The sequence below is a fragment of the Xiphias gladius genome, chromosome 14 (assembly GCF_016859285.1).
Source record: "Xiphias gladius isolate SHS-SW01 ecotype Sanya breed wild chromosome 14, ASM1685928v1, whole genome shotgun sequence".
Classification (NCBI taxonomy): Eukaryota; Metazoa; Chordata; class Actinopteri; order Istiophoriformes; family Xiphiidae; genus Xiphias; species Xiphias gladius.
In genome coordinates, this window is record NC_053413.1 from 13,691,028 (window position 1) to 13,713,039 (window position 22,012).

The window sequence follows — 22,012 nt, forward strand, 5'->3', positions numbered from 1 at the left end:
AATAAACTTGACTTAACTTGACTTAACATGTACGTGTGTGTGTGTGTGTGTGTGTGTGTGTGTGTGTGTGTGTGTGTGTGTGTGTGTGTGTGTGTGTGTGTGTGTGTGTGTGTTTGTCTGTGTTTTTCAAAAAACTGCCAAGCACCCATAATGGACAGCATGGCCACCTGGCACAAAGACAGACATGGTGGGATACCATGTGTCCTCTTCACAGTCTCACACACATATATGCATGCAAATAACAGACACACACAAAAAGGGGAAGAGTGGGGAGAGTGTATGGGGGAGAAAATTCTAATATTATGTTTGTAAAGTGGAAAGAAATCTCTCCCATTAATGCTCCTGATTAAAATGTATTGCCCAAGGTAAAAAAGAAAAGGGGGAAAACATGGGCTAACAATTTAAATCTCAGAGACTAGATGGCTTTTATTATGAAATGCAAATAATTACCATAATCTCATGAATTCTAATATAATGGTAAAGATGGTAATTATTTTGTATGAAAATACAATGGTGATAAAATCTACTATTAAAGACCATTAAAGTCTCTTAATTGTTTTGGGAAATAAAGAAACTAAAATAATTTAAACCCACATTCAATCACCTCACATTAACAAAAAAAGGAATGATCTTCCTCTCATCGTGATTCTGCAAAGTCACATGCTAAACACTATCGAGCAAGGTACAGTAAAAGAGGTGAGAAGAACAAAAATGTTAAGGGAAATGTATTTGCCGCGGCTCTTGTTCTTTACAGCCACCTCCCTTTGAGATGACACTTTGTATGCGTTCCATTCACCCGAAGACTAACAAGGAGGCCTGAGTGAGCAGGGTGGGAGACCAACAAAGTGGGTGAGAAGAAGAGAGTCTGAAGGAAGAAATGTGAATACCCTTGCTGGGGGACTGAGGAAGTGTTGCTGCACAAGTCCTGCTTTTCACAGGTTCCATTAAAAATCATTAAAAGTCTGTACAACATCTGTTTATGTCTACAAAAGTGTTGTGGTCGACTCAGAAAGCTGGCAGGGAGAGAAGAAAGGAATAATAAATACTTTCTCCTGGCTTCTCTTCTGAGGAATTGCTAATTGCATATAAAGTACAAGGGAGATTTCAGAGTGCCAAAAATTCAGATGGTGCAACGGTCAGTATGCTACAGATTCTGGTGACATGCTGTAAACTTGTATTTGCTCTTGAACTTCTCACATTGCAGCGTAACAGTACTGCTGTCATCCAGAATGGATACACCTGAACTGTCGGTGACACTTCCACGTAAACACTGATACAAGCTCACACACACATCCACACACACTCTCTCTGACACCAACACACACAGAGCCATCAGTAACCAAAGCCAGTGGCTGCTCTACTCCAGCCTTAATGGGGGGCCTGACCTCCACCATGCTGAGTTATTTCCACCCTCGCCAAATTTCCAGGCAACCAGAGGAAAAAGAATATGAGAAAAATGGAGAGAATGGGACCATGGTATCCTACTTTTTTTCTGCAAACCTTTAACTCATTTTATCTTGCTTCTCAATTTACAGGGTCCTGGGACCACTTACTCTGTAATGAGAAGGTGGGTTGAAGAAGGGAGAGGAGCTTGTTGAGAAAACAGCCTTCATCACTCACTACACTTTTCAGGTGAAATTGTCAAAATGCAGTAGTTTGAGTCATTTCTATCTCCCTCCATCATGCCATTACAGCCACTGCCACTGTTGATGAAAGATTATTATTTTTGTAGTTTTTGGAAATATTACTATTGGTAAAAATTTTACATAACAGCATTATTGCAGGGATTGTGAAAATTAAACAAACACATCTTTACAATGATCTTGATTACAATGTCTACTGGGACCATGGTTTAAAAGTTTAATAGTTATTATATTAAATGAAAACCTGCCACAAGGTGACAAGTATAACTACAGCTTATATGGCAGGTCATTATGCAAGTTACACCAAGAGGTTGTTATCTAGCAACAGATGATTATAATTAACATTGTGGGTTATAACGTTTAACTCTTATATTTTAAATATTATCAGAAGGGGTTCTAACGGGGTCTAATTATCAAATTATTAGTTTCAATGATTGGGTTGAAGTGCTCTTATTACTTCTGCCAAGGAAGTTATGTGATCGGCCTTGTCTGTTTGTTTGTTGGTTTGTATGTTTGTTTTTTTTCAACGGAATTATGCAAAAGCTACTGAACTGATTTGCATTGAACTTTGTGGAGGGATGGGGCATGGGCCAAGGAAGAACCCATTAAATTTTGGGGCAGATGAAGATCATTTACTATGAATTTACTATTTTTCTTCTCACGTGTGGTGTATGTTGTTTGACATTGGCCTTGGCGGAGGTCTGCACTCTACTGAGCACATTTTCTAGTTTTAACCTGTATGATGCTTGTGTTCCATGGTTTTAGAAGACAACTATGTCTATTTGTGTTACCACAGGGCATACTGGTGGCCCAGCAGTTAAGGTCATGTAAGCACAATGTTCCCGGTTCAAAACCATCTGGGAACCTTTGTCCAAAGTCATCCTGCTTTCTCTCCCTATTTCATTTGTTACTCTCGTCTGTGAACTGTCAAATAAAGGCAATCATGCCAAAAAAACCAAATAAATCATCAATCAAAACAGGAAAACATTACTTAAAATTACTTCTATAAAAAATGCCAGCCTGTCTCCAAGAGATACACTTGTGGCGAAAACTATATCATTATGACAAGATTGTGAAAAAAGTGGATTGTATTTTCTTTGTATAATGACTCTGAGGTATTACTCAACACAAGGTGTGACAATGCCACACTGCTGGAGAGGTTGCCATTGTAAATGGGTATAGGAGGCTTCCTGTGAGAAGGAGTGTACATAGAGACAGCTCTCTGCTGTGCTAAAGACTAGCTGACTGTGCCAGGCACGCTGAGACAATCAACTCCAGAACCATAACAGTGTGACTACTCTCAGATTAATGTAGGCATCAATGAGATGCATATAAAAGATGGCAAGTATAGCAGGGCTATTTTAATATAAAAATACAGTTTTTTATGATTTTGTTATCCAACCTATATGTTACCCATGGCGCTAAGCAAAGCTGGGAGTAGGCAAAGGAGTGTTTGATAGACATGGTAAGAGTAATCCCTCCATAATTGCCTTGTATGACTAAAAGGCCACACCATCACTTTACGGCTGCATGGAACTCCCAGATTTTCTGGACCTCTCAAGCATTCAGGGAATCAATGGAGAGCTGGCAGGACTGACCTAGATGGTGTGCATTTTAATTCCCTGATTCCCCATATGCAACAAGCAGGCTAATATGCATGCAAGTAAGCCAAACCAAGATGTGTGACATGGAGAATGTGGCCTTATCATCATGGAAATTACACACATGGTTTGTACTTCATTATTTTGCCAAAATTTTGTACCAATTTCCTTGTCTTCTGAGGGCTGGTGCTCAATCAGGGACAAAAAAACATCTACAGTAACACATTGGACAGCAATGGCTGGCTGAAGAAAAGTCTGTTTAGAGCCTATAAAAAGCCTTGTCAGATCCAAAATAGAGTGTGAAAAGAGGACCACCAATGTGGAAATCTCATCTCCACAGCACAGTGTGTCACAAAGCAATCACTCTGACTCACCTTCTGTGTCTTACCCACACTCACATGGTGGTACATTTTCTAGACAGACAGTAACACATACAGGGGGATATGAAGGTACCTCAAGACAGAGATAGACAGCACAGAGAGCAACCACTCTGTCACCTGAATCATCCCAGTGCAATTAGCAATCTTGTCCTCGTTAATTCACTAATTTGTGATTACACCGTGCTCAGCTATTTGTGTGAGGACACGCTACATAAACATCAATAGGATTAGGTTTCATTGATATTCATGAGCTAATGGGAGGCTGTCTAAGTGTTATTTACACGACACTAAGCTGTCTGGCAGATAAGGTTTCACAGGGCCATGGCAATCGGATTCAATTTCATGACCTGTGCAATGCCAGAGGGGAAAACAGCAAGCAATGCATCTATTATTGGATAACTGAGTTTCTAACTGCAAACATCATTTAAAAACATGATTGTTGTCCTCTCTGATAGAAAATGCTAAATGTGACAACCTATATTCTTAGTGGGGTTGTGAATATTGATCCAGGAACTTTAGCCAAAATGAGCTGAAATAAATAACTCAACGAAAAAGAAAAACATTTCTAAAACTCTATTGATTTCTATCTTTTATTTGGCAAGCATAACATGGATGAAGGTGCACCAAGTCTTGCAAAAGTCTTAGTTTAAGAAGACAAAGACTGAGTGAAAAAAGTGTGCATGACTAACCTTGCTATACCTATCGATCAGCTTTAGGAGGACAAACAAGGGCCCAAACAAAAAGCTGGAGTCTCCGATCTCTCAGTATCATTATGTCCAAGGCCTTGGGAAAAGCCTACAGGTCAATATTGGAGCAGCATAGGCGCTGTGGGGTAGGGGTAGGGACTTAATAAAGCAGACGTATTGTGTGTGAGCAGACGGGTCGATGTGACTCCCCCCAGACGCAATGCATTTTCACAGCGGGACAGGTTGCTGCACTGTGCAGAGTGGGCCTGGAGCAGAGGTCAACCTATTCACTTCATCAGCAGCAGAAACCAAAGAACAGTGGGAGAGATGGAGTAACCACAGTGAAAGAACATATTATCCGCCCAGGGGACTCTGTTCACAGATATCTGGGAGAGCTCAGATTTTTGGGAGCTTTAAATGCAGTTTAAAATGCATCTGACACATCACACATGCAGCCACATAAATGCATGCATTGCCACAGTCACACTTAGCTTACCTTCTCGTAGTAACGCAGCTCGTAGTCTAGAATGATGCCATTGGGCTGTTCTGGTTGTGGCCATGACAGTGTGAAGCTATTCATGGTGGAGCTGATCTGGTGCATGATGGGGACTATGGAGGGAGCTGCAGGGCACAGAAAGAGTAACACAAAATCAGTGCATTTCTAGAATAACTGGTAATGATTGCAGATATGTCTCACCCACAGTTTTTTGTCAGTTGCATTCACAAAGCCACTAGGTAAGAGTTTGGATTAGATGTACAGCGCAGCTTGCCAGCCAGTTAATTTCACCCAGGCATCATAATTCTTTTCATTAGATTAAAAAATGAATCTAAAGTAAAAGTGGTGCCATGGTAGCCGTATTGATTCCTTACTTTAGATCCAAAATACGTACTTTATATCAAGAGTTACTGGGAAACCACTTCATTATTAGCCTATTATCTTAGTAACTTTAATGACAGATAATTATAGTTAGTGCATTATCCGCACAAATAATAATAGAAATTATGGTATATTTTTAAAAAGTAGTGTGCTTTTGCAATACATCTCATCCCTTGGAGGCACTTAAATAATGTATTATACAACAACAACATGTTTCAGAGATAAATACTATAGCTATCAGTGCTCTACAAACAATCTAAGTTTAAACAGTACAACTGCCACTCTCTTCAGTACCCAGGTAGCCAGTTGAGTCGAGGCTAATTAGAGTCGCAGTCAGCCATATTCTGGCACTGCAGGACCAAATATGATTCAGCTTTGGTCAAAGTATGGCTGCCAGATTTGGCTTAGATTTGACGGTGTGGACTTGGGCTGAATATCAGCTGCAGTTAGCAGAGCTACCTTTGTGCCAGAATATTTAGTCGCCATGAGTCTGGCAGGAGTCCGGCAACCAGTCGTGTTGGTTTTAGTCTGTTGTTGGGCTGAGTAATTTTGGCTACCTAGGCGGAATATGGGAGCACTAGGTGCAGCATCCAAGGGGTGCATTGTATGCAGTAGTTAACAGAGTTTCACAGCTTATTAAATTCTTTTTTTTCCCAGGACTGCCCATTCACCCAGGCGTCGCACCAAATCTCTGCAGAAAAGTACTTAGTTGCTACAAGATTGATATCCTTCGTCTTGCTCAAAAGTGGCACTTCATTCAAACTTTGCAACAAAGGTGTACATATGGCTATGCTAAACAATATGATGTTGTTTAATATGGGCTTTAATAATGGGCTTTTGTGTTACAGTAATACCATGATTGTGCACCAGAAATGCAGCTAGTAAGCATGCCTATATGCTAACAATTTCCAATATAATTCAGAGTACAATTGCAATGTATTACTCAGAATAGCTTGGATTAGGTCATATTAAATTGCTCTCATTCAGCCATTCAGTTAAACATTAGTTTAGGAATATATGTTAAAATGAAATAGGCTAATATATAATGAACAGAAGAGATGCATCTGATTTGCCTGTCTACAAGTAACTTGACAAAAATGTCACAAAATTGATTGTATTGAAATACGTGGTTTTAGAGGAGGCAGGAACACAGGCAAATTTTTATGCAAATTAGTTTCACCTGATTTATTGTGACACCCCAACTGGTGTACTCCACTGCTGATTTCAGTGATCCAATCTGTACATGAACCACATGCTTTACATTAAATGAAACCCTATGCAATCAGATTGGTCGAGTGTTGTGATCGTTTTGGCCCAGCTGCACAGTCTGTTCCAACCTCCAGCCGCAGTACACCTGAATATACACACATGGGCTGTCAATTAACCCACACACACTGCAATTTCCTCCTCATTCCATTATTTTTGTCACCTGCACTGTCATCCCTCCTTCATCCCTGCTCCTCTTCACTCCTCACATGCCTTTAAGAGACTGTGTAACTGGACAGAAGGAAGACATCATCTGCAATTAAACTCTGCATGCATGTGTGTGCATGTGCCTGTGTTTAGTTTCATATCTTTAAATTTCAGTTAAAAATAAGGAAAGGAACTGCCTGTCTTTACGGTAGGCATTATGAATGTCTTAGTCACAAATGAGGTATCACCACACCCTTTTGAAACACTATGTTTTTACTCAGGTTTAACAAAACCTGCATCTGAACCGGTGCAGCATCTGATCAGCTGAAACTGTGCATAGATTCTAAAAGTCTCTGGAACTCTACTGCAGGGATGGACACCATTCTTCCAAAAGATATTCCCTCATTTGGTGTTTTGATGATGGTGGTGGAGAGCGCTGTCTAACACGTCGGTCCAAAATCTCTCATAGGGTTGAGATATGGTGACTGCGAAGGCCATGGTATATGACTCACATCGTTTTCATACTCATCAAAGCAGTCAGTGACCCCTCGTGCTCTATGGATGGGGGCAGTGCCATCCTGTTTCTCCACTCATTTCTCAGGTTTTCCTTTAAAGGAAAACTAAGCGATTCTGGAGAAAAACTGTTGTTATTTGAACTCAACAGCAAAATAAATACACCCCTCCCTTCAGTGCTCCTTCAAAAACGCCACCCCCCAAATTCCCTGATGCATGAATGGCAGAATCCAGAGCATTTTATTCAGCGTGGAAGTGGATACTCTAAAATAAATAACCCTTATAATATAGAACATCATCAAACAATCGACACACACACACAAACACAGCATCCAAAACACAACCGAGAAAAAACTAGCGAGAGTTAGTCGTTTAGGTTGTTTTTTTAAAAACTATGAGGAGAGGATCATGCGTTTTGTCGCTAAGATAACAAGGAAGGTAGCGTTACCTGAAGTAACATTTCAAATTATGCATCAATCCAAATAAATCCACTGAGCTAGCAAACTTCTGTTTTTAGGTCTTTGTGGGCAACCAGCCTTTTGCATGTTTACAGACAAATACCATGATACAGAGTAAACAGAAAGAAAGCAAACTGTCGCTACAGTTACTGCTGCAAAGCTAACACGCAGAGGAGGAGATGGTTTCCCTGAGCCAGCACACCAGCTGCAGACAGCGATACTAACAACTCACCTGCTACTATAGCTAATATAACACCAACACCACAACTTGGCAAACTACAAAGTAAGCTGAATGTCCGTGGGCAATTAATTTAACGTTAACGGAAACACAAATGTGGATACTGGTACCTTCCCACTAATTTACCAGTTGGGATTACCCATCAAAAACAACAGCAAACAAAAAAATACTGACCTGTTGGTTCTGTGAAACATAGTAAAGCTAAGGTTTTACACACCTGTCAGGCAGAAACAGAGCAACCTCTGAATCCATCTTCATGCCTTTAAACTCTCTGAGGTCACGCCACTATAGTTGGAATAGTGGGACAAATCCCAGTGGGCTGTAAAGTGGGCCGTTGGACCATTACTAAATCTATAAAGTTTTTCAAGTTTTTACCAGCCCTGTCAATCTCTTTACCGGCTCTCTCTGTGTGCCTGTCATGCAGGGTGTAGGCCAGTCCCAATGCGGAGTCCCAGGGCTGAATTTCTTTCCAAGACCAACCAGGCGGTCTCCACTGTTAGAAAACCTCACCAATGTTAACACAGCTCTTCGACTCACCTGATCACGGCCCTTCTATTTAAACTTTTGTTCCTCAGAAATTCTTCTCTTTGGCTGTTAATCAGCCATCTCTGCGTCTTTGTTGTGTGGCACTTTAGCATGTGCCAGAATTACCATATCTCTAGCTCCCATTGCCCCCTTTTATCCCCGTTCTCCTTCTGTGCATGAGCACGATCGCCCTCAGGTGCTGATTGGCTGCAATTGTCGGTCCGAGCCACTTTATTTATATCCAATTTACAGACCCAGAGCTGTGTAGGAACACCAGATTTTTTTCAGCCCACACACAGAACAGACAGCGAGCAAACCATGAGGAGATATTTGCTGAATTTGAAAAAAAAATTATTAGATTAGAATCGCTTACTCTACCTTTAATTTGTCAACCGTCGGTATATGGACTACAGGTCTGAAAAAATTAATTGAATTGAACTGAAATTGACCCTATTTTTTTTACAATGAGAACAAGTGTCAACAGCCGCAGAGTCCATCCAACTGACTTTTTGCTACCATAACTTGGCAGATTTTCTCAGTTTTGACATTAAACAAGTCCACAGCTGTATTGTCATTGCTGTATTGTTAAGGTATTTCAATACCCCAGACTTTCTCCTCTGTGAGGAAAAAGTAAATTTTACTGGTGCTGATATTCACTTTTCTACATCTATTTGTTGTGTTTATGTGTGTAATCTTGGGAATGCTGACAAGTTCCTAAATGTCACAGACAGTGCTGGCTTGCCCAGTGAGGACTAGGAGTTCAGGCTTTGCCTAAACCTGTCAGCTCAGACACAACAGCAGAAAATCTACACAGTTCAGATCATCATATACTAATCAAGATAGAGGTTAATCCTTTCACTGCTCATGCTAAAATAATCAGCTTCTTAGTATGAATGATGGGGTTTTTTGGCAGAGTTTTGGCGATTAAAGAAATTTCTGTTTTTGTGTTTTTCTCTGTACTCTTATTATCAGTTAGAAGGGGGTGAGGCTCAGTCTCACACTTTCACGCACCAATCAGCATTTAGCAACAGTTGAAACAGAATCTGATTTGCCCTTTTTTCCAGCAGTTTTTTAGTATTAAACTGTTCATAAATAATACCTAAGGATTTTTTTCCTAAACTTTAAATCAGATTTTTGGTTATTTAGACATGACCACTTAATAATATAGAAAACCCTAAGTAGATCCTTAGAATGAATACATCAATGTATGATAGATAAAATTAAACATAATTACAACAGAAATTTGTTTATAAAAATTTAACAAGATATTAAATAAAACTACAAATTGCTTAGCTTCTATGTACAAATCAACCTCTTTAATTGCATATGAACATGCCCAGAATCGACTGTAAAATCACAAACTCCTCCAAGATGCTGGGAGATATTCTAAAGTTAAAAGATGAAACCAATCAAAATTTACTCCTCAAACCAATCTTCGAACACACAAGTAATTTTGATTAAAAACTGCTTCCACCACTGCTTGTATGAGGTCCAAAGCCTTGGTGTTTGTATACAGGGCTAGAAAGAAATCTCCACCCCCATGTCTGCAGGCATAAATGCAGCCTCGCACAAGCCCTTGCTCTACATTTTGTGCCTAATAGCCTCTTGGCTCTTGGCCTGCCTACTGCTGGGGCCTAGTCATTGCTCCACCTGGTCTCCCTCACTCTCTTTCTGAATAGCTCCTCTATTCAAAAGGCAGCAAATGGCACCCTCTCTCAACTAAACAATGCTTTTTTTTAAAAAAAACATATTATTTAGTGGTTATTTTATTTATTTTCTTTCCCTCCATACTTCACCCCAGCATGAGCACTCCATGGTCAGAGAAGTTCTGTAAGGAGAAAGCCCCTGACCTTTTCATTACTTGAGAGGCTTATAAATTCTGTTTTGTGTGAAAGAAGGCTTATTCTACATTTTTGATTAGTTTACGTATTTTTTTGATTTGAGTGTAAGATAATTGGCTGAAATTAAAATATAAACAAACAACCGGGCTCTGCCTATCCTGTTAGTGTGAATGGATTCTGTTCTGTCTGCCTCCCTTGGCTCTCACCTCCTGCCCTCCCTTCCCCTATCTTCTTCCCTCTCTCTCAGACCCTATACAGAGAGTGTGAGGGCTAAGCTTCACCTTGTTGCACTTCAGCCTTTCTGCCTCTCAGGCTGGTTCACGCTCCACTGACCAGGTCTAGGGCTGCCTGGGCTGCATTATCAATTATCGGCCACAGGCACACACTGTTCCTGACAGACCCAAAGGAGAGGCACTCGACACAGAAATTCCTGCAGTGAAAAAAGGGGCTGAGGAAGAGAGGTATTTCCACAGCAACCAGGTCCTGGTCCCAACTCAGTTCTTTTTACCATGGGGAATTTTTTAAGCATATTTTCAAGTGCAATGCATCTAATGTCTAAATGTTGGCAGTTGTATACACTGAGTTGAGAGTTCTGAATCATCACCCATGTCTCTGATATTTTTTGCGATTTATATGGGTCTGGTGTTTTGCCCACTGATGGCTCTAAACTCCAGAAACAACTGAGACCACCAGGGCTTTGTAGGTGGGATTAAGGATTGAGACCTCATCTTCCTGTGCCAGAACAACTTGGAGATGTAGGAACAAGAAATTCTCAATACCATAAATCTATGAGCTCATGCTCATGTATAAATTCATTTGCTCATGCTCATGTATTTAATCAAACAATTTAGTTTTGCATAATTGATGTGGTATTTTTTTTTTATTAGCATGATAGCTGGTCCTTGTCAATGCTTCCAAAGGTTCTGCGCCATTGAAAACGATGATGGGATGGACACGTAAATTTACTACTGACTGATTGAGGCAAATTAACCCTAGCTAACATGAACACAATATTGGACTGCATAAAAAAGTGAAAACAACATGGCATTTTAGTCTGATTATCATCCTAACCAGTCTATTTTCTGAATAATAAACTATCTACCCTTTATCATAAACTTCTACCCTTAGAACACAAACTCTCACTCCCTTATAAAGAAATAACTTTTACATGGACAGACACTGACCATGTTTTTGAGAACATGTGCACATGTATGTGTGTCCGTGTCCTAGTAGCCTATGTGTGAAGAGCCTGTCAGAGACAATGTGTTGTGCCTGTATGAGGGTGAGGTTCAGCCCAATGAAGCACTGCTGTCCCCTCCAATTGCGTCCCACACTGTCACCCTGGGACGGTGATGCTGACAGTGATTGGTGGCTGTGTCCTGCACTCCTCTCTCCTCCCTCCATCTCTCCCATCCCTTGCTCCCGTGTTCCACTTTTATCTGGCCTCACTTGCTGCCCCTGGCTTTTAATGCAGAGCTTGGCTCACCATTAATCAAAGTCAAAGCCCAGAGAGAGGGAGAGAAAAGGAAAGGAGAGATGGAGTGGGAGAGAGAGAAAAAGACAGAGACAATGAAAGAATGTGATGACAGAATGAAAGGCTTATTTACCTTAGTACAATCAATCCACTGTGGAATACAGATGCGTTGGAGCATTATTTTACATGTCTGGCACAGACCTTAGCCTCAGTTTTCATTATTGTATGAACAATGTAGTCCCTCGTATAGTACAAGCTCCAAAATGCTGGAACCTACATTTCCCATAATGCCACTCAATACTGTGTTTTTGTTAAACACTCCCTGTAAATGGAGTTGTTCAAAGTCCATGCCCACCGAGTTTCCATTAAATACTGGAAGCCAATATTGGAGCCACAGAAGGCATTATAAAACTGTTTTCACAGGCTAAGAAGTAGCCTCATGACAAGCAAACTTATGCTGATCTGTAAATTCAGTCAAGTTTCATTTAAATTTAAGTAAAAATTGTATCGATACTGTATATGGCCCATACAAAGTAGCCAATAATAGTTTTATAAATTCCAAAATAAGCATAAAAGTCTCCAACTCTCTCCTGCTCCTGTCAATGTGGCCTCTTCCTCATTAGGAGATTCCTGGGACAGACTGAGTGCCGGTGGCTCTCTGTTCCTCATGTGCCTGTCGCAAATCTTTCACATTTGAAATCCCAGCTGGACCTTCCTGATCTGCCACACTTACTCTCAATGAAATGATACGACATAAAGTTGCATTATAATTGGTCAGCTGATCTTACCACCAAAGGCCCATTCAACCCTGTGTACAGAAAAAACACAAAAGTGCATGAATACTTATGGACACTTTCACGGCCACATATACAACCCAAGTTGTTCTTTTCTCTGTAGTGCACTGGTTCAATGGCGCACCATTGAACCATGGAGCCTCCTAATAGGGGTTCAGTGTCTCCGATGAGGAGAGCAGCCTATACTCATGTCCTGTGCCTCTGTCAAAGGCATAGGTTTAACTACTACCCTCCCTATTAGCAGGGGCTCACAGGGCCAAGCCAGCCATGACTACATGGTAATGGGTCTCTCTCAAAAATCATAAAGAGGGATAAGTTCAGCACCATGGATTTCTGTCAAGGTACCATGGTTGGAATTATTTTCAAAATCACATTATACGTAGAGGATTCAGAAAGTAGATCAGAGTGGAAAAGAAAAAAAAAAACCCGTATATGAGCATACTTTCACATAGGCACAAACAAACACAGAGACTCTCACGCTGACACCTACTGTCACTTAAAACACTATATGAAGACATCATAATTGAAAAATGGGCTCAATAGAATTGAAACCCACACTGCAGCTATGAAATCAGGCATCAAATGAAATAAATACGGCACCTGGAGAGACTCTGAAGGACCGTCTAAGGTGATGAAATTCTTGGACACCCTAGCTCTTATACATAGAGGCAGCAGTGAAAGGGAAGTAAAAAGGAAACAAATGGAAAGGCTCTGTAGGAAGTAAGCTGAAAAAGCATTATGAGTAGTGTCTTGAATACCCTCCACAGACATGTTTGCCTAACATCTCGTCTGATTTTACAACCCCACAGAGCGCAGATCTCTTTAATTCATCTGGTTGTTTGGATTTCAGTGTGCATTGCATCTTAGTATCTTGAATGCAACCCACTCAATTGGAGTTGCCCATAGAAGGCCAAGGCTAGAGATGTTTGCATTTCTGTGGGAATTGCGCTCCAAACAGAGAAGCTAAGTGGAGGAGGATTGTTTATAGATATACTTGGCATTCTGTAGTCTGAGGGATTGTTGGCACATAATCTAGGTCAAGGAGGCTGTGCCAGTAAGATCAGAGAACTGTTGAGCATCAGGCATTAGTTGAAAAAGATAGCACCAATCATAAGATTTATGGACTTTTTTTCATGCATTGTTCGCCAAACCACCCCCACATACGCATTGAGAGTAGAAAGGAGTTGTAAAATGTGTAAAGGATGAAAAAAACTGTCTTCATCTGAGGCAGCGGTGGATGTAGGTTAAGTTTCCAGGATTGATTACATAAGGAAACATGACTGCCATGTCTGCAGTATACAACCACGAGTACTTTAATTGCCCTACCATACATATTTACCTTTGTGGTCATTTAGCATTTTAATGAATTCACTAGGAGCACAGAGTGTCTCCTCCCCCTTAAATTAAAACATCCTTTTTCACAAAGAGACAGAAATATAAATCTAGATAAATGTGACTAAATTCAGGTCAGGCGTGAATGATAGCCCATGAGGGGTCATTATATAACCTTTGTGTGTCTGTATCTATATGTGTGTGCTTGTATCTCCTGGAGAGCACAGGCCTTGAATGAACTCCTAAATCACACTATTGATCAGTCCTTCCTCCCAGACACAGGCTAGGAGTGAGGGCAGTTAAAAGGCCTCTTCGGTGATTCACACTAAATCCCTTCAACTCCCTCCTCACCTTCATTTTTCCTCCCCTCCTCCCCCTCATCCACTGTCTCCTCATGGCCAACTTACACCATAACCTGTCTAACTACTGCTGCCTTACTGTTTTTTACTTGGTCTCTTGGTTTTTTCTTAATCTCCCTACAGTCCACACTAAAGCCATGTCAAGTTGAAAAGGCAAGGCTCCATTGAGACATCCAAATTTATTTTCCTTAGTAGTCTTACTTAAAGAACCACTTCACTGATCTGTTCTCTAATAGGTTGACATTCTTATAGTACAAGAGGAATAATAATATACCATTACCCTTGTCAACAGGTTTCCTCTCATGGGAAGGCTGTTTTAACCCTGTAAGTCCCATACCTGATTATGTTGTCATGAGCTGAGAAGCAGCAAGTAATACTGATGATGGTAGAACCCTATTGTTATTCTTTCAACCAGACAGAATTGTGAGACTTTGAAACTACAAAAACTTAAAAATGTAAACTTAAAAACTGAAAACTGCATGTTTTTGACAATGATACTACAGGCCCTCATTTTCATGACACAGTCATAGTGACATCTGCAATCTCTGCTTCATGTTGTGAATACAATGAGTGCATATATAAATGCACTTGCAATGTACTTTCATATTAGGTTGATGTACATCAATGCATGTTATTTGCAAAAAGGTTGGGCAAAATGGAAAATAAATAGCAGGGAATGCTGATTAATTATTATCTGCTAAGCAATCATATTACTCATCTCAGGTCTTTTTAACAGCCGTGCTGAGCACAACAGCACATGACAAAAATGGCTCCCGTTAAAAGGCAGATCCAAAAGGGATTTGGAGGAGAATGTAAGCAGTGCACCCTTTACCTTTTAACTGTGCTAAATTATTTTGGCTATGATGTACACCACATTTAAAACAAAGAAAAACAAAAATAAAATAGTAAAATTTCTTGTTATGATGAACATACTAACTTGAGTACATTAAGAAATGTAATTTCATTGAGGGACAATTGTATGCATCAAAAAATGTTCAATGTTCAATGGTAAAGGTTTCTGTATGCACACTTCCATGGCACGGCTTCTTTAATACAACAGAGTCTAAATCTGTAGCAATCCAAAGTCATGTTTTGTGGATAACTAATTTCAATTTGAAACAGAATTGCAATGAAAGTATTGAATGGACATATTTCAACTTTCACATCCGAAATATCTGTGCACCTGTGCATTTCCTGATGCGTATAAACATTGCCATGTCACATAAACAAAGAAATCTGTCTGCTCTACTGGCAGTCTTGGCTCTGTCATCGATAGGGCATTATGTGAAATTAGGGTTGTGTGTGTTTGTCTGTTAAGTCCAAACAGTGCCAGCCTGTGCTTTTGTCCCACAGTGAAGTGCTAAAGTTTAAAGTAAAGTAAAGTTTAATGGATCAGTCATTTTGCTGCGTTAAAAGTGAGATGAATAAAAGGTGTGCCTTTATATATGGGCATCAACACCATGTATTTATTTGGATTATAGTTGTTGTTTTTTTTCCACATTCATATTTACATTACTTACCATTTGCAACAATTACAATAAAACTCACTGAGCACTTTATTAGGAATACCTGTACACCTGCTTTTTCATGCCATTATCCAATCAGCAAATCATGTGGCAGCAGGGCAATACATAAAATCATGCAGATACAGGTCAGGAGTTTCTGTTAATGTTCACATCAAACATCAGAAAGGGGATAAAAATGTGATCTCAGTGATTTTGACCATGGCATGATTGTTGTTGCCAGATGAGCTGGTTTGAGTATTTCTGATACTGCTTTTTTCCAGGGATTTTCACATACAACCGTCTACTCAGAATGGTGTGAAAAACAAAAAACATCCAGTGAGCGGCCGTTCTGCGAACAGAAACACCTTGTTGAAGATGGAGGTCAGAGGAGAAGGGTCAAACTGGTCTGAGCTGACAGAAAGGCTACAGTATCTCAGATCACCACTCTTTACAACTGTGGTGAGCAGAAAAGCATCTCAGAATGAACGACAAGTTGAACCTTGAGGCAATGGGCTACAACAGCAGAAGACCAAGTATTCATCTTCTAATTGCTACTTCCACCGTGATAATGCACCTTGTCGTAAAGCAAAAGTCATACCAAACTGGTTTCATGAACATGACATAGAGTTCAGTGAACTTCAGTGGCCTCCCCAGTCACCAGATCTGAATCCAATAGAATAGGCCCAACCCAGCAGTAGTGTGGTATTCCTGTACAGTGCTCAGTGAGTGTATATTGGTATATTGACTTGATGATCCCATTTCATGTATGATGACTGGTGTGGCATTGGGAATTTACATGGTCCTAAGGGCTACTTCCTTTACATGAAACTTGCATTTTGTTGAGCCACCTCTCCCACCTTGCACTAAAATACTAAATGAATGGCAAGAGGATTTATTAAGGTTCTATAAAATGGATAAATACAGATAGCTTGTACTTATTAGTGCAACAGTCTTAGTGAACCAACAAAAATAGAGCCGTACATTTTAAAGTGTATCTCTGCTTTTAGATTTTGAAGTGCATTATTAATGATAATCCCTTCTGGATACTTCTGCCTCTTCAGTGGCCTGCCAACGAAACCCCCTGTCGAAACTAGTAACACTGCAATTATCTGGCTACAAAGGGCCACATAGGGTTGGACATGGCCTGGCAGATTACTGGCAGACACCTCATTACTGCAGCAGACTTCAACAATAGGCCTGGGCATTGCTTCTTCTACATCTATCTGTCAAGTGTGCCATTAGCCTGTCAAATGGGGACAGTCAGCACCATTAGGCCACCCTGATAATCAGACCTATTTACTCCCTCATTTTCCTCTCCTTCACTGTCACAGTCTCACAGTCTAGTCAAAAAAAAAAGGCGCCTGCTTTCTCCTTCCCGCCCTGTCTACCCTCCCACTCCTCCCCTGACTCATTCTCAGACAAAGATAAGTTCAGCTGGTCATTACATTCCTCTGAGAGTCACCGTAATCAAATACGGTATGCCCTCCATCAACTGGGCCACATTTAATTTCAAAATGTTCACCTATACAAAAGAGATCTGGATAAAGCAATTTCTGTTTCACCGGTCTTTGAGATAAATTTGAAGTAAGTCCATTCTGCAAAGTGGAAATGTACATAAGTAATTCTGAATTCATTTGACATTAGATATTTCATCACTGGATCAGAATACATATTTGCCAATACCAATGCTCACTGTACATGACAGAAAACATGACCGAGCAAATCATAGTGCATTGCCCACCAAACGGTTCCAGAGACCCAAGCTGACAATCTTGAAACTCTCACTTTATGGGAACCTTGCCAGTATGAACTCAACCGACAATCTCTCGTCTTTCACCACGCTCTAACTCCACTTCATGTCTGTTATTAGGTCCCACAAGCTCTCGCTGCAATTTTCACGGTCCGCCTCAACCAACGAAACAAAGAAAAATGAAGAGAGCCTCATTTAAATTTTTCACTTGGTCAATACTTGTCCCTTGATAGGTAAGTCAAAGACCTACAAGAGCATGAAAAATGCTGTAGCAAAAAGCACCGGCAAAGACAATATCCTCCTCATGTCATTTCCATTGGCTGGGCTCAGATCACATCACAGGCTCAGATAGAGGATGAGCACACACATGAACACACAAACATGCAGAGAAACAGGCAGGGAGATAGAGAGGGAAGAGAGAGAGAAAAGTAACAGGATGAAGGTAATTTTCGTTGGCTGGGCTTAGATCCATCACAGGCAAAGTTAGAGAATGCACATACGCACACACGTGCACACAAACACAAACATACAAAGAGAAAGACAAGGAGACAGAGGACAGTGTGGGAGAGAGTAGAAGTGAAGAATATTTCAACTTGGCCTGAAAACAGCAGCTATCCATGTATCTATCTTGGCTTCGGTCTCCTCCAGTCTGACATTAAAGCACTGAACACTGAACAGAGTTGAACGTGGACAGCTGTTACATAACACTAAAGGACATCGCAAAAAAGAAATGATGGCTTTGTGGCTCACACCTATTATCAAATGCTCAATGTATGAAAGGGACAAAATTGAATAAGATCACATATCTTGTTGTTTTTGTTAATCCAGAGAGCAGGAGTGTGTCAGTGTATAAATCTGAAGATTTAAAGACAAGATTCAACTGGGGTCTAGTCATTGCAAGTCAGTAAGAAATACTGACTTGCAATGCGTGATTGCTCTCAAAACAAAGTCCCATTAAACAAAGACCAGATAAAATAGAGCCCTTCACAGAGTCAAAGAGGTGTGTCTGTGAAGCAACCAGTCTTCAAAATCCAGATTTAAACCTCAAAAAAGAGTTTTCATAAATGATTTGTGTTGTTTAAAGGAGGAGCGGTTACCTTTACCAATGCTTAAAAGCAAGAATTTCTGGAATGCCCATAGAAAAATGGGCATTTTGAGTTAAAATGATACACATTTATGCAATATAGGATTTGCTATTTCAAAAGTGTAAAATGAAATATAATTAAGACAGAGTGAAACTACATTGCTTACAGAGGACAGATTTAAAAAAACAACAATGGCAGTATGGAAAGTTACATGATGATTACGATGATATTTGCAAATGAATCAGTATAGACATCATCACTACCAACACATCATCATTATCGTCGTCACACTTAGCTATAGCAGCCACTTACCAGCCTGATTGGTGGTGATGTCTATGGAGACATGCTGGGCAGGATATGGGCTCTTGTTACTAACTCCATTGACAGCTTGTATCTCAAAGCTGTAGAGGGTGTGAGCCCATAGGTTGCTGATGAACACCCTGGTCTCAGTCAGACCAAGCTGTCGCGGGACAAAATCCACGTTGTCATCGCAGTGGGAGCAGGAGCGCCGGTCGGCCCGACACTTCTTGCACACTATGTTGTAGACGACATCATCACGGCCACCCGTCTCCCTGGGGGCATGCCACTCCAGGATCACAGAGGTTTCATTCACAATGGAGATCACATTCCTTGGGCTGGATGGGACACCTGTAGAAATACAAATGAAAGATGTAAGCCAAAGGCAAGCTGTCATGATCTTTAAAAAAAAAAATACTGCATAACTTGTAAAGAAAAAAAGAAAACTGTTTTATACATCTGCCTGCTATTCAATTTAGTCAATTTACAACCTGTAATATATGTGTTGTATAAGAGCAACTTGTACTTCTTTTTCTCCATCTTCAGCACAACTGGAATGCTAATTTATTCCATTCATACCCAGAGAGATCTTATAGTAAAACTTTTGTGTCTATCAAACATTGGTTATTTAGCAAAATGCAATTTTGCATGGAGTATTCTTATCCAAGTGGCTCTGGAGATTCACGCTTCAATCCACTCATATCCCGTAGCTGCAGCAGAAACTCAAAAGCATATCAGAAAGAAATCAAGAAATAATAAAGCTATTATTTTGCTTGAGTGGTGGCTGGTGGCGAAATATTAGGGGGCAGAGAAGTGGCTCCCACAATCGGAGCACAATTCTTTAAGAGTTAAAATGTGTTCAAATAGTAGTGTAGAATTTTGCTTAACTGAGACTCCATGTCCCTCCGTCAGCTCTTTCTTATCAGATACTAGACACTGCCGATAAAGCAGAAGCTCGCCAAAGCCCTTAGTCTGTGTCGCTTAGGTTGAGTGAGGCTGCCCTGCAGAGCTGATCTGGTACCAATTTATCCTCCATAAAGCCTGACCTTTATCATTAAAAGAGAATTTAAACTGACTTACTACTAGATTCATGACTACTGTGAAACTAAAAATTCATTAAACTCTAGAAACCCTTAGAGGAATTACTCAGCTCTCTAACATGCTCTACTTACACTCCTCTTTTCCTTTTTTTTGTTAGCCATGAGAAAAATATGACCAGAGGAACACATATAGATTTTTAAGCATATTGTGATGCAGCACTTGAGTTTTCTATTTCTGTGGGTATAGGGCAGATATTTACTTCAGTCAACACAGACCCAATTAATCATTGTTGCTGCAAAACCACGTGGGATAGCCCTGGGGAGCTGGGACAAAGCGACAGAACACATAAGGGTGAAGGAACGGCACTGTTACTGCTGCGACCTCGGCTCAGTGCCTCAACAACAGAGAGGTCATTGGCAGGAAGGACGTGACCTCCATGGTGTGTAATTATTATGGTCTGGCTGAGAGGACAGCTAGTGCTCTAAATACATGTTCAAATAGTACATCATTTGGACCATGGATGCTACTACATGTATTGTGTATGGATGGAAAACAAAGCAAAAAAGGGTGGGTGTTGGTAGGAACAGGCCATATGAGGGAGTTGGCAGCACTTTAGCTTTTTACCTTGGGGGCCGCACAGTAGGCACTTCATATGTTGCTCACACCGTCTGTATCCCGTGTATCACTACTCACATACATGCAATTGGACCAGAACTTGCGTTGCTGTGAAAAGCAATGTACATCTGCTCATGTGGAAAAAGCATGACAGAAACACACATGCCTGAACTATCTGTTTCCATGTATCTGTTACTGCACTGTCTATATCAATGTATTCATACCACAGTGGGGGAAAAAATTTCCTCGCTGAGGTGTGAACGAAGCTTCACACTCCTTCGTCCCTATTACAACCAGGCTCCACATATGCAGGGACTGCACAAGAAATCAAATGTGACTGCCACTTAACCAGTGATTTGCAGACTATTACTGGAGCCTTTGGCTGTTGTAATTTGCCATAGGATTTAATTTGTTGAGAAAGTTACTTACAGGCTCTCAGCTGGCGTTCATTTAGCTATGCCAATCATATTTGGTTGTGCTTACATACATGTTCATTCACTTAAGTCATAGGGGTAAAACATGATCTCTAAGCAGCCCCTGTACCCTTTCTGACATGTATTACAATAAAGTAAGGGCTCTTTTTTAAAGATGCAATCACAAAATACACTGGTAAGTGCCAGGTCATTTGCACAAGACGGACGTGTCAACGCTTTTATTTTTCTTCAGTATGGGCACTTGCATTATGCACATAAAAAGGTTTCGTGAAGGCAACCCTTTTTAAATTTCCATTGCTACGCAGATGACACCCAGCTGCATTTATCTATGAAGCTATTTTTTTTTACTTCTAAATTCAGACAAAACTGAAGTTTTTGTACTTGCCCGTAAACACCTCAGAAAAATACTATCTAATCATATAGTTACTTTGGATGGCATTACCTTGGTCTCCAGTTCTACTGTAAGGAACCTTGGAATCATTTTTGACTAGGACATGTCCTTTGACTCACATAAAACAAGTCTTTATGACAGCCTTCTTTCACCTGCTCAATATTGTGAAAATTAAAAACAACCCGACTCAAAATGATGCTGAAAAACTAGTGTATGCATTTGTTACCTCTAGACTGGACTACTGCACTTCTCTTTTATCAGGATGCCCCAATAACTCTGTGAAAAGCCTTCAGTTGATCCAAAATGCTGCAGCGTGATTACTGACAAGAACTAGAAAAAAAGATCATATTTCTCCCATAATAGCTTCACTACATTGGCTCCCTGTAAAATCCAGAATAAAATTCAAAATCCTTCTCCTCACCTAAAAATCCCTTAATGGTGAGGCATAGTACCCTATTATCCCAATAGAACACTCTGCTCTCAAAATGAAGGCTTACTTATGGTTCCTAGAGTTTCCAAAAGTAGAACTGGAGATCGAGCCTTCAGATATCAGGCTCCGCTCCTGTGGAACCAGCTCCCAGTTTGGGTTCGGGAGGCAGACACCCTCTCCACATTTAAGATTAGGCTTAAAACTTTCCTCTTTGCTAAAACTTATAGTTAGGGCTGTGCTCAGGTGAGCCCTGAACCATTCCTTAGTTATGTTGCTATGGGGCGAGGCTCCCATGTTGTACTGAGCACTTCTTCTCTCCTCTCTTTCTCT

At 40.5% G+C, this 22,012-nt stretch overlaps 1 protein-coding gene across 2 annotated transcripts in view; it reads right to left on the minus strand.

The window, feature by feature from the left end:
• LOC120798769 (ephrin type-B receptor 1-B) overlaps window positions 1–22,012 on the minus strand; it is a 150,968-nt gene that overhangs the window by 34,909 nt on the left and 94,047 nt on the right. For both annotated transcript variants that reach the window (XM_040143387.1, XM_040143386.1), the window contains exons 5-6: window positions 18,787–19,122; window positions 4,807–4,931 (exon numbers count right to left, since the gene is read on the minus strand). In XM_040143387.1, the coding sequence (XP_039999321.1) occupies window positions 4,807–4,931; window positions 18,787–19,122 (461 nt within the window). The remainder of the gene's footprint in view (window positions 1–4,806; window positions 4,932–18,786; window positions 19,123–22,012) is intronic.